The sequence below is a fragment of the Saccopteryx bilineata genome, chromosome 10 (assembly GCF_036850765.1).
Source record: "Saccopteryx bilineata isolate mSacBil1 chromosome 10, mSacBil1_pri_phased_curated, whole genome shotgun sequence".
NCBI classification, from domain to species: domain Eukaryota; kingdom Metazoa; phylum Chordata; class Mammalia; order Chiroptera; family Emballonuridae; genus Saccopteryx; species Saccopteryx bilineata.
In genome coordinates, this window is record NC_089499.1 from 34,470,221 (window position 1) to 34,484,181 (window position 13,961).

At 40.0% G+C, this 13,961-nt stretch overlaps 1 protein-coding gene across 2 annotated transcripts in view; it reads right to left on the minus strand.

Annotated features, from left to right (window-relative positions):
* PIK3R4 (phosphoinositide-3-kinase regulatory subunit 4) overlaps nt 1–13,961 on the minus strand; it is a 72,624-nt gene that overhangs the window by 10,022 nt on the left and 48,641 nt on the right. For both annotated transcript variants that reach the window (XM_066244899.1, XM_066244898.1), the window contains exons 13-14: nt 10,836–11,001; nt 1,529–1,693 (exon numbers count right to left, since the gene is read on the minus strand). In XM_066244899.1, coding sequence (XP_066100996.1) covers nt 1,529–1,693; nt 10,836–11,001 — 331 coding nt within the window. The remainder of the gene's footprint in view (nt 1–1,528; nt 1,694–10,835; nt 11,002–13,961) is intronic.

Here is a 13,961-nt window from a genome sequence, read left to right on the forward strand (position 1 = left end):
GTAGCTTGCTGACCCCTGTCCCAGATAAATAATTATATTCACAAACATTCCAATACAAACTATATTCCCCTTAAAGTAATGACGCAAGCCCAATGCCAAATAAAATGTAAAAAGGTATCACAAATTCTAATTATTAAGAGCTAAGACAACAGTTGGTCTGATTGAATGAAGCAAACAAAAAGAAAAAAAAACACAGTAAAGCAGGTCTCAGGGAAAGGTTTCTTTGGAAGACAGGCTGTCAGACAGAGTGAAATCTACCACCCTGGCACAGCCTCCCAACCTGAATGCCAGTGCTCGCTGAGGGAAGGACAGCGCGTTCACAGGGAACAGCTCTGAGAGTATGTGTGCCCAGCGTGAGCCTGCCGGTGTGTGTCCTGCCACAGCACCACCCAACACACACTGCCCGTGGCTCTTTGTTCATTTACATGGAACTCAACAGGTATGCTGCTGTACAGTCATCCTCTGCCAATAAAGAAAATGGCAGATAATGGGTTTTTAGTTCAAGGTCATACATATCATTATGTCCTGGACAAAAGCTGCCCAAATCTGTTTAATGAGTATGACGAAAATAACATATTTTTAACTGCAAGGGCAAAACAAAACAAATAATAAAAACCTAGGTTATTCAACAAACATCTCTTCCTGCCTTAGCTACCTCACTGGCCATGACTTACAATGCACTTCACTGTAAGCATCTGCTCACGGGCCCAGCCCCTCTGCCTGCCATCCCTCCTCTGGCTGGCTAGTGTAGTTACACCTGGCCACACCTCCTTCAGGCCTTCCTCCCTATTCCCTACAAGCTGTCTTCCCCATCCCTGTAACATGGCACAGATCAAACTGCACTGAAATCATCTGTCCACTGGTCTGTTTCTCCCGCTAGACTGTGGTTCTCTGGAGAGCTTAACGTACTTCACTTGTCTTTGGAACCCTCAGTGTAGAGCATACTGGTCAGTTGAAAAATTGTTCTGCTTTATCTTTAAATGTCTTACCTTGCAAGTGTTGACTCTGTAGACAACCACAATTTGTTAGTGAAAGAAATTCTTAAATAAAAACCAGGCAATATTTTGTTTTACAATGGTAAGCTAATCATCTGAAGCTACACTCCATATTCCCATCAATTTCAGAGGTTTTAATGCCAAGTGACAAACTACTGACAACATTTGAGTCTTCTTTAATGAAGAACACCCATATTCTCAGTCAGCCAGCCAGAGTACTGGCTTTTAGTAGTTGAGACAGAAGATGTAACTGATAATGAGATCATTCAGACACATTCCAGATTGGGATGAGCCCCAAATTCAAAGTTGCCCTTCTGAGCTCTTGACAAATTGGCAAAAAATAAAAGATGCAGACATAGTTTTCTAAAACTAACTACATGTAATAGATCTGAGTTGGAAACAGTTATATTTCATGTGCTTAAAAAAAGAAGTGCAATGCAATAAGTCCTCAGTTGATCCCAACTACAGTGGGAAGGCACAGTTAAATTACCCTAATGCATTAAATGGAGTTTAAAAGCACAAAAGATAGATACCTGCTTTGTAGAGGGTGAATTTTAGGAGACTTGGGCAGCTTAGAAGCCTCGATTCCAAGAAGCTGAACAGCACCATTATCAGAGGCTATGGCCAAGTAATGAGAACCCTGGCAGAACGTGAGAGTCTTGACACGTCCTCCAATTCGGCTATATGTAAGAATAGATCTGCACAAAAGAAAAATAAGGTTGCATTTCTGAAGGGCCACGAGAGCATTATTATTGCTTATAGTAAATAAATATCCACACGACTATTAACAAAAAATTACTACTTTGAGGTTCAGTGCATCTCCTTGATCTCATAACAAAAACAAAAATCCTCCTCAATAGCACTGGACAAAATCACCTTTTCTTCTGATATTTTCAAATAGCCATCCCTACCCACTTCTCTCTCATAGGACTGTCCATCCTCCTTTCCAACTGGAGCTCCCATACTTGTGATCCTGATGCAGTCCCCCTTCCATTCCTGCAATACCTTAAACCCTACTCATATACCCTGCAGTTACTCTATAATCGCTAAGATGCCTCCTGGCACAGCAGGACAACCACTGGCATGGAAGCAAAGAGCTGAGTCCCACTGCTGACCACCCACATGATCTTGGTCAAGCCACTAACCTACTCTGTGTCTCAGCTTCCTTAATCTACAAAACAAGAGCTGCCCAGTTACCTAACTGGGACATAGTGGAGCTCAAACTACGAAACATTCATAAATGCAAAATACTATAATATTCCGTCTCTCCCATACACATGCTGACCTCTCAAGCTGTCTGCCCTACTTCTTTATATTCACTGCCAAAGTTCTTAAATATCTGCTCTACAGAGGGTGCCTGCCATTACTACTGACTCCCTCCTTCATTACCCTACACATAGGGGGCATACTCACCCTTCTAAGGGGCCATACTTTAAAAGGTCACCAGCCCCTGATCACCAAATTTATTCACCTCTATATTTTCTATTTCATTTTACTATACAAGTTATTACATATTAAATGTACAAAAATTATTGAAATACAGAAAAGTAAAAACAATTATAATTCTACTACCCAGAAAAAAACACCATTAACATTTTGTGTTATATCCTTCCAAATAGTGTTCTATATAAATAGTTATATTTTATATATTTTATTAATCATATCTCTCTAGTTCATTTCTTCTTAACAGCTTTGTTGAGATACAATTCATGCACCATAAAGTATAACAACAGAATGCTTCATACATCATCAGTATCTAACCAGAATATTGCCATCATTCCTAAGAAATCCCGAAAAAAAGTCACATCACACCCACAAGCATTCACACCCCCCTTTCCCATACCCCTTATATTTTGTATGAATTTGCCTATTTTGAATATTTCATATAAATACAGTCAGTCATTATGTGACCTTTTGTTCCTGGCTTCTTAATGTTTTCAAAGGTTCATCCATTCCTCTTTACGGCCAAATATTATTTTCCCTTGTTTGTACACATTTTGTTTATCCGCTCATCAGCTATGAACACTTGTGCTGTTTCCACTTTTAGCTACTATGAATAATGCTACTAGAAACATTAGTGTATAAGTCTTTGTGTGGATATGTCTTAAACCGGTGTCTACAAGGGCCCAGCATGGTAGATGAGTAAAGAGAGCCAGGAACAAGGTAATGGGAGATAAAAATGCCAGTATGCTCAATATCTCTCTCTTTCTCTCTCTCTCTTTCTCTCTCCTTCTCTCTCCTCTCCCTCCCTCCCTCAATACTGAAGTATAACGTACATACCATAAAATTCACTCTTCTTAAAGGGATTTATAATATAGTCTATGTTTGGCTACCACTACCACTATCTAATTCCAGAACATTTTCACTACCCCGAAAAGACACCCTGTACCCATTACCGGTCATTCCTCAATGCTCCTTCCTCCCAGATCCTGGCAACTGCCAATCTACTTTCTCTAGATGTGCCTTCTAGACATTTCATATAAGTGGAATCAGATAATATGCTAGCTGGCCTTTGAATCAGGCTTCTTTTGCTTGGCATAATGTTTTCAAGATTTATCTATGCTGCAGCATGAATTATTGCTACATAATATTCCATTGTATGGCTATGCCATATTTGGTTTACCCATCCAACAGTTTGTAGGCATTGTGGTTTCCACTTTCTGGCTATTATGAAAAATGCTATAAAGACTAATGTATAGATTTCTGTGTGAATGTTTTCACCTGTCTTGGGTTTATACCTACGAGTAAAATAGCAGGGTCATGAGGTAAACCTAGGTTTAGCATTTTGAGAAACTGCCAAACTGTTTTCCAAAGTTAACGCACCATTTTATATTCCCACCAACAATGTATACACGTCCCAATTTCTCCATATTCTCTACAATACTTGTTATTGTCTTTTTGATTATAGCCGTTCTATTGGGTATGAAGTGGTATCTCATTTTCGTTTTGGTTTGCCTTGCCCTAGTGACTAATGATGTAGAGCATCTTTTCATATACTTTTTGATCCTATTTGGAGAAAATTTTATTTGAATCGTTTATTTTTTTATCGCCTTTTATCGAGTTTAAAAAGTTAGCTGCATTTGTTTGTAATTGTTATGTTTTCCTGAGGCACTGGCCCTTTTATCATTCTAAATGTTCTTGTCTCTGGTAGCAATTTTTATGTTAAGGTTTATCTTGTCTTTTATTATTACAGTCTCACCATACCATCTGTATGGGGTAACTTTTTTCAGCTTTTTCTCTTACAACTTATTTGTGTCTTTGAATCTAAAGTGTGTATCTTGTGTATATCAGCCATACTTCTTCAAATAATCTTCTGCTCCTCTTTCTTTTTCTGTTGGGACTCCTATTATATATGTATGTTGGTACATTTGATAGTGTTCAACAGGTCTTTGAAGCTCTGTTCATTTTTCTTTATTCTTTTTCAGTTTTTGTACCTATGACTAGATAATGTCAACTAATCTATCTTCAAGTCCTTGCTTTTTTCTTTCCAGTTGAAATCTGCTGTGAAGCCTCATAAGTGATTTTTTCATTTCAGTTATACTTTTCAACTCTAGAATTTCTATTTATCATTTCTATGTCCTTATGGATACTATTTGGTGAGACACTTTTCTCATTTTCCTTTTAATTCTTTAGACAGGGTTTCTCTTAATTCTTTGAATATATGTTTTCTTTGAATATATTTTAATGGCTAATTTAAATCTTTATGTAGTAAATCCAATGTCTGGGATTACTGAGATACAGTTTCCACTGCCCCCCCCAATGTGGCCCATACTTTTCTGTTCCTTTGCCTTGCTTGTAATTTTCTGTTCAAAACTGCACATTCTAGTTAATATGTGTCAACTTTGGAAATAAAATCCAATGCTGTTGCTATTCATCTTGTGCCTTCCCTGTACTGAGTCTACAAAGTCCATATTCTCTCTAATGTGTGGCCTCTGAAGTCTCTGTTGTTCAGATAGTTTAGTTGTCAGCAAATGACCGGACATTTGTTTCCTTTCATGACCTGAACTGGGTGTGCCTTTGCTGAGGCTCTCTGTGTTTTAATAAAGCAGCTTACAACTCTGCCTTATCCTTCACTTGCTGCTTGCAGAGTCTCAAGATCAACCGGAGGTGAGAACTCCGGGTCTTCTCAGTTCTTTCTTGGGCACGTGCACAACTCTGCATGTGCACACGGCTGTACTCTGCATGTGCACACGGCTGTATAGACAACTACGAATACATCGAAACTTTTCAAAGGCCCCTGTGGAAATCTCATTCCCTAATTCTTCTTTTTAAAAATTGTTGTCTTGTTAGCTACAACTGGTAATGCTATCTCAAGCAGGTGCACGGCTAAACAAATAGCACTGATAATTTCAACAAATGTCCTGTGGACAGAGTCTTCCTCAAAGAACAAGGTAGGGGTCAGATAAAATAAAGATACGCCCTGAGAATGGAGCTATTTATTTAGCAAACTGTCAGAAAGGTCAATTAATGACAATTCTCTGGAAATGGAGTTTCTGGGGAGTTTCAAGACCTTCCCACCCACTGAGTGGCTATTAAGCTGCTTCTTTTCATGACTACTGTAGTTGTGGGACTGTCTTCAAAAGCTACTGCAGAGCTTGGGAGAAGGGGATGAAATTTGAGACCACATGGCTCACTGTTCTAAAAAATCGGCTGTTTTTATTGAATAACAACACTCTTTGGGTTGATGCAGGACTTAAGCTAATTTACAGAGTTCTGAAAATGTTGACTGGGATAGTTTCTGCTAGTGTATTCATTGTGTTTGTGCTGGAGCAGATTTTTGTAAGTCCTTACTGTCATTCCAAACATAGAAACCCTACATGCTCTTCTTAAACCTACATTTTATATTTCATTTCAAAAAATTTATTTCCACATCTGTTTTATATGTGCACCATCAGTTATTTATCCAATTTCACTCCTACTCCTACTACTAAACCTTTAGTTTGCCTTTTTTTTTTTCCTTAGAGGAGGGGAGGCAGAGAGACAGACTCCCACATGCACCCCGAGCGGGATCCACCCAACAAACCCACTCGGGGGCGATGCTCCGTTGCTCAGCAAGGCAGTCATTTTTTTTAGCTCCTGAGGCAGCACCTGGGCCATCTCACTCTAATCAAGTCATGGCTGTAGGAGGGGAGGAGAAGAGAAAGAGAGAGAGAGAGAGAGAGAGAGAGAGAGGCAAGAGGGGGAAGGGGTGGAGAAGCAGATGGGATCTTCTCCTGTGTGCCCTGACCAGGAATCTAACCTGGGACATCCACACACACCAGGCCGACACTCTACCACTGAGCCAACCAGCCAGGGCCTAATTTTCTTCTATTATAAAGATGGACAATTTAAATAGCCTTAAAACTAAATTTCTGAGTTGGTTCTTAGTTATTTCCTTAGAATAATGACATTATAAAGGCTATGATACATACTGTCAAAAAGTCCTTTAGGAATAATAAATGTATCAACTATATTCCACCAAAGGTGCTGTATGAAAATGCCCAACTGGCCCTGGACGGTTGGCTCAGTGGTAGTGTCAGCCGGGTGTGGATGTCCTGGGTTCGATTCCCAGTCAGGGCACAAAGAATAAGCAACCATCTGCTTCTCCACCCCTCCCTTTCTCTGGTGGTTAAAGCAAAAGTCAGGTGCTGAGAATAACTCCCTGGTCTCAGCCTCAGGCACTGAGAAAAGCTCAGTTGCCAAGCAATGGAGCTGCTGCAGCCCAGCCAGGCAGAGTATTGCCTGATAGAGGCTTGCCAGGTGGATCCTGGTTGAGGCATATGTAAGAGTCTATCTCTGCCTCCCCACCTCTCATGAAAGAGAAAGAGAGAGAAAGAAAAGAAAAGAAGAGAAGAGAAAAGAAAAAAGAGAAGGGAAGGGAAGGGAAGGGAAGGGAAGGGAAGGGAAAAGAAAAGAAAAGAAAAGAAAAGAAAAGAAAAGAAAAGAAAAGAAAAGAAAAGAAAAGAAAAGAAAAGAAAAGAAAAGGGGAGGGAAAGGAAGGGAAGGGAAGGGAAAAAGGAAGAAAGAAGGAAGGAAGGAAGGAAATGCCCAACTGTCTTACTAGGTTTACATGTTAGTTGGCTTTTTTATTGCATTTGAAAGCTGCCTATAAGTTCCTTTCTTAAAACTCTCTTCTGTTGCAGTCTAATACAACTTCAATGGTTTCTTCTCTCTCCTTTTCTGATCCCTCTCTTCCCATCCCCAAAATTCAATTTCCTAAGACTCAGGTCTCAGGTCTTCTCAGGTCTTTATAATCCTTCATACTCCATTTTCTTCAAAGTAGCTGTACAATTCGTAAACTTCAACTTTCAACACTACCAGTGAATCTAAAATATGTAACCCTAAAACTGGCAACTTTCTTGCACATCCCTCAATTGTTTCAATTCCTCATAGGGCCAAAACTCCACTTAGATGTTTTACCATCAAATTCAACAAGTACCAAATGCACCAAACTCCCTAAAATTGAGAAACCAAATGAGTCAAAAATAAGATAAAAGAAGCATATATGAAAAATATAATCGAAAACACTATAAAGGATTAAGTTGAAAATATCTATGCGAAAGTTTAAAAAACAGCAATTTTTCAAGAAGTAGTCCTCAAGGGACACTCTAAAAGTACAACTCAAGAAGAAAATGGCAGGTGGCCTAAATCACCAAACATAATTCAATTAGAAAGGTAGGACTGGGAAGTCAGTCAGCCAACATAATACAGAGGAGAAAAGCCTCAGTAGTCAGAATGTACCAGGAACATTTCCTAAGAAAACACTTCAGTTTTATTGCTCTATCCTTGCCACCAGCTGTTTCCCACTTGCTTCTGCCAATAATAATGGCCTCCTCCTCCCTCATCAGTTCAGGGAGGCATGTGACCAGAGCAACACATTCTGTTCCCGTCTTCTCTTCCCCACCCCCGGACCTGGACTGAAGCGCCTCCAAGCCAAGGCCTGTCGCACTCAGCAAGGGCAGTGTTAACGGCCAGAGAGCGATGCCTCCAGGTGAAGTCCAATCTCCTAACCATCATACAAACTTCCCTAAGACTACACAGTCAGCTAAACTGCTCCATTTCTGGGAAAACAGTCTGGAATATGACACTTGGATACCACTGCCTAAAATAAGACACTGGGATACAGAAGGCATCTATCTCTTGATAAAAAGTCTTTGGGGAATTAGCAAGTGGGGCTTTGCAAAGCTAACAGATGGTTCCAAGTTCTTGAGAAGTTTACTCATGTCAATTAGACTTACCCTCCTAATAAAAGGGACAATGAATGCAGATGAACGTTTGGAAAGCTATTATTAGAAGAGATGCTTGCCCTAGCTGGTGGGCTCAGCAATAAAGCGCTGGCCTAGCATATGGATGTCCTGGGTTCAATTCCCAGCCAGGGCACACAGGAGAAGCGCCCATCTGTTTCTCCACCCCTCCCCCTCTTGTTTCTCTCTCTTTTCCTCCCCTCCTGCAGCCATGGCCTGATTGGAGTGAGTTGGCCCTGGGAACTGAGGATGGCTCCATGGCCTCCACCTTACACGCTAAAAAATGGCTCCAGCTGCAATGGAGCAAGGGCCCCAGATAGGCAGAGCATCGCCCTCTAGTGGGCTTGTGCAGTGGATCCCAGTGGAGGCACATGTGGGAGTCTGTCTCTGCCTCTTCTCCTCTCACTAAAATTTAAAAAAAGAAAAAGAAGAGATGCTTAAACTACTTATAAAAATGCTAATCAGTGGGTAAAAATTTTTTAAATGGTTGTAACTAGGAAAGAGACAAGGACTGTATGTGGAAGAATATGAGGGAACATTCCAGAGTGATGCGTATGTTCTGTATCTTTAGAGCAGTTTAAGTTGCACAGGTGTATTTGTTAAAACTTGTAGTATGTTTCACTTAAGACCTATGTGCTTCATAAAATGAATTTGATGCCAAAAAGAAAAAAGAAAAAAAAAACTATAAACAAATAATTGAGGATGACCAGCTGTGGCACAGTGGATAGTCAAGCTGGGACACTGAGGCCCCAGGTTCAAAACCCTGAGGTCACTGGCTTGAATGCGGGCTCATCATAGACATGATCCCAAGGTCGCTGGCTTGAGCCCAAGGTCACTGGCTTGAGCAAGGGATCATTGACTCAGCAGGAGTCTCCCAGTCAAGGCACATAGGAGAATCAATCAATGAACACCTAAAATGACACAACTACAAGTTGATGCTTCTCATCTCTCTCCCTTCCTATCTCTCTCTCGATATCCCTCTCTTTCTCTCTCACAAAACAAAACCAAAACCAAATAATTGAGCTCTAGTTAATGACAGGCATGCTGACGTTTTTAGGGGGAGTGTACTGATATTTGCAACTTATCTGAATACATTTTAAAAAGAGGCATTGATAGAAAGCTGGATAATTATGACATAGCAAAATTATTAATTATAAAATCTGTGTGGCAAGTACATAGATGTTCACCGTGAGACTCTTTCAACTTTTCTTATACATTTGAAAATTTCATTATAAAATATTGACAAAAAATTGCTACCTGGAGCCAGGATTCTTTTATCAGTTTTTGACTTATGTTCTGACCAATGTGATGAGAATGAGTATGAAATGCCAATAGAGAATGAGTATGAAAACAATAATTAAGCATGGTGTAAAAATATAGTTCTTTTTAAAAAATAAACAGCATAAAACTATATCAGATTGGTAAGGAGTAAACTTTTCCTTATTAAAATATTTTGCTGTTTGATTATTTTGTGGTTAACTATGGTCAATGAACAGACAGCAAGGAAGCCCCAGAGATTCCCCACGTCATGCACATATGCCTCAACTTTCATTTCTACTTGTTTTCTTCTCAGACCCAGAGTAAACTAAGCACAGAATATGAACATGGTAGAACTGATGGGGACGGGGGAGCGGGGAAAGAAGATGGGGTGGCAAACACATTGCGTATCAAGTGGGAACATCACTATAAAGTAGCACAAATCTAAAATATTTCTATAATTATACTTACCAAAATCACTTCATGCACACTTAACGTTTTCAGTATTTCAAGTCATAAAGTATCTCCATTTTGACCATAACAGTGGAGCAATGGTAGTATGTGTTTCCCTTGCACAGCTAACCATTTCATCATTTTTTACTTTTCTCTTGCTCATACTCCATCTAATCCGTTCAGCCAATCAGTTTGGCTCTACCATCAAAATATCACATATCCAGAATCTGATCATTTCCCAATACCTCCACCTCTAGCTTGAATTACTGTAGAGGCCTAACAGCTTCTGTCCTATCCCTCTTCAGTCTATACTCAACCATCTAATTCAGGTCCTGTCCCTCCTCTGCTCGGAACCCTCCGAAGGCTCCCCATCTCACTCAGAGTAGAAGTCCAAGTCCTTTACAGCAGCCTACAAGGCCCTATGTAATCTGGCCCCTCCTGGTCCTCCCTCTTGTTCACTCTGCTCCCGCCACACAGACCATTCTGTTGTTCCTCAAACATGCCAAACACCCCTCCACCTCAGGGCCTTTGAAATCCGTTTCCTCTGCCCGAAATGCTCTTCCCCAAGATATCGACATGGCTCTCTTCCTCACCTTTTATAGGTCTTTCCTCAAATGATATATTCTCTCTGTAAGGTGTTCTCTTTGGGCAATTTATTTACAATTCTATGCTACTGCATTCCCTCTTCTCTGCTATATTTTTCTCCGTAACATTTTTTACCATCTAGCATACTATACGTTTTATTTATACTGTTAAATGTCTATCACCTCCTATATGAAAAGTATTCTCTCCAGTTATCACTGCTGTATCCCTGGCACCTAAGATGCCTGTTACACAGAGTGTAAGCAATCAATAAATAGGTGTTAACTGAGTTAATGAACTGACTCTCCTCCTAAGCACGTTTTACCTGGTGGTAGTGGTCTTGCCCTCCATCTTTTGACTATTCCAGATTTTCACAGTACCGTCATTTGAAGACGTTGCAAAAAGTGAGTGCTCATCAGAGACTCTAATTCGATTCACAGCAGATTTGTGTTCATGAAGATGCGCAACTAGTAGCCCTTTAGGACGCCACCCTAAGGAAAAGCAAAGGAGTATTGTCTTTAACTATACTTTATAAATACAATCTTTCCCTCAACCCCCATTACAATCACCAACAACCAGCATGAGAACAATGATAAGAACTAACCGAATACCAACAGCCAGCCAGTACAGAGTGGTCTACTGGACCATGACTGATACTATTAAGAAATCCAAGATAGCGAGTGTTACTCAAGCAGCCTTAGAAAGACTCGAGTCCTTCACTAGTGTCTGAGAAGGCACAATAGTAACTAGCTACCCAGAAAACTCCTGACTACTTGCTCAGTAGCAAGAGGTAATGACTATCCTGACCTAGAGAAATTGGGTGGTAGGAAGGCAGCCTGAGACTGAGAGTCTCAAATACCCAAATCCACCAACCATAAATGCCTACCCTGAGGGCACTTATTTAAACTCTCTGAGCTTCAATTTTCTCGAATGTAAAGTGAGGGGACTATTACTTAAACCAAAAGTCCAACATGAATAAATGAGATGTATAAAGAGTTTAACACTGTCCCAGGCCCATGGTAAACACCCAATGCTGATTTCCTCTCTACCTGCAATCACATATTCCATGGTACAGCATGTTAGCACAAATGGTACTATAAATTACAGCCTCAGAATGCCCTCAGTATTATCTAGCACAGTGGTAGTCAACCTGGTCCCTACTGCCACTAGTGGGCGTTCCAGCTTTCATCATGGTGGGCGGTAGCGGAGCACCAAAGTAGAAATAAAAAGATAAATTTAACTATAGTAGTTAAATTTATATAGTAAGTTGTTTTATAAAGATTTATTCTGCCAAACTTAGAGAAAATTCGACATAAAGTACTTGGTAAGTAATTATTATTATATGCTTTAACTTGCTGTAACTCTGCTTTATAAATTTTTTTTAATTTTTATTTATTTATTTATTTATTTATTTTTTAGAGAGACAGAGAGTGAGTCACAGAGAGGGATAGACAGGGACAGACAGACAGGAATGGAGAGAGATGAGAAGCATCAATCATTAGTTTTTCATTGCGCGTTGCAACACCTTAGTTGTTCATTGATTGCTTTCTCATATGTGCCTTGACCACGGGCCTTCAACAGACTAAGCAACCCCTTGCTGGAGCCAGTGACCTTGGGTTCAAGCCGGTGGGCCTTTCCTCAAACCAGATGAGCCCGCATTCAAGCTGGCGACCTTGGGGTCGTGAACCCGGGTCCTCTGCATCCCAGTCCGATGCTCTATCCACTGCGCCACCGCCTGGTCAGGCTGCTTTATAAATTTTATAAAGCAAAATTACTTCCCTACTTTATAAATCACCATTACTGTGGAACTAGTGGGCGATTAGAAAATTTTACTAGTGCTTGACCTGTGGTGGCACAGTGGATAAAGTGTCAACCTGGAACTCTGAAATTGCCAGTTCAAAACCCCAGGCTTGCCTGGTTATGGCACATATGGGAGTTGATGCTTCCTGCTCCTCTCCCCTTCTCTCTCTCCTCTCTTTCTCTCATTCTCTTTCTCTTCTCTCTAAAATGAATAAATAACATCTTTAAAAAATTTTTACTAACAGAGATACAAAAGTGGGCGGTAGGTATAAAAAGGTTGACTACCTCTGATCTAGTACCTTTTTTTTTTGTGGCAGAGACAGAGAAAGTCAGAGAGAGGGACAGATAGGGACAGACAGACAGGAACGGAGAGAGATGAGAAACATCAATTCTTCATTGTGGTTCTTTAGGTGTCCATTGACTGATTTCTCATATGTGCCTTGACTGGGGGGGCTATAGCAGACCAAGTGACCCCTTGGTCGAGTCAGCATCCTTCGGTCCAAGCTGGTGAGCACTGCTCAAACCCGATGAGCCCGCGCTCAAGCTGGCACCTCGGGGTCTCGAACCCGGGTCCTCCACGTCCCAGTCCGATGCTCTATCCACTGCGCCACCGCCTGGTCAGGCTATCTAGTACTTTCTTTATGACATCTATACCCTTTTGTTTTATTATATATTTTTTGTGTAAGATTAATTTCCTCTAATAAATTGTGAGTTCCCTGAGGCCAAGAGACCATGCTTAGCCACTCTGAATCATTCACAGAACCTAGCATGTCCTCACGCATAAGCATCTTTAAGGTTTAATGAATAAAATTCTATGTTAAGCGTGACATGTAATCATATTTAGTATTAATTTTAAATATTTAAAATTTTAAAATAAAATAAAACAAAGTATGCTTAAGATCATACTATATTAGGAGTTAGCACTGTGCTTAATTAATAATGGTATCATTTTAGAATAAAATTATTTTTTACCAAGACATAAAATGAAACAATACTACTTCCAAAGCTGGCTGACAGTGCTTCCCCTTGGATCGCTGGCCCACATGAGTGGGAAAAACAGCTGGATACAGTTTTTCAGGAGGGCATACTGGATTTGAAAATGATCAAAAACACCTTGCCATGAAGTCTAGATAATCTCCCAGGCTAGGTGAAATATTTTTCTATAGAGAAAATTTCACACAACCACTCAAGTGAAGAAAGAAAGCAATTAAGAACCCAACAGTCACAGCACATTTCTTAAACCACAAAATTTGACACCATTTCTGTGACTGCTGTATAAAATGTATAGCTCCGCTAAGTATAAAATGCCACTTTAAAGGACAGATTCTACCATAAAATAAAGTAGATAGTTTGGGGTCAATTTTTTCTTTTGAAACAGGTTGTAAATGATATTGAACTATGTTACAGAAACAACTTAAATATTTCAGGATATTTATTCTAAAAATAAAATTTATGCGACTTCAGATGCCACTTACCACTCAACACCATTTTCTAAATCTTTAAATCATTTATCTCTACCAGCGTTTTCTTTGAGTTCACAATAGAACCCATGGAAATTCACATAATTTTTAAATCTCTACGCATAAGCACACTATGCATTTCCCCCAGTTTCTATACATGCTCACTAAAAAATGTTTTTCAAAATGGGCAA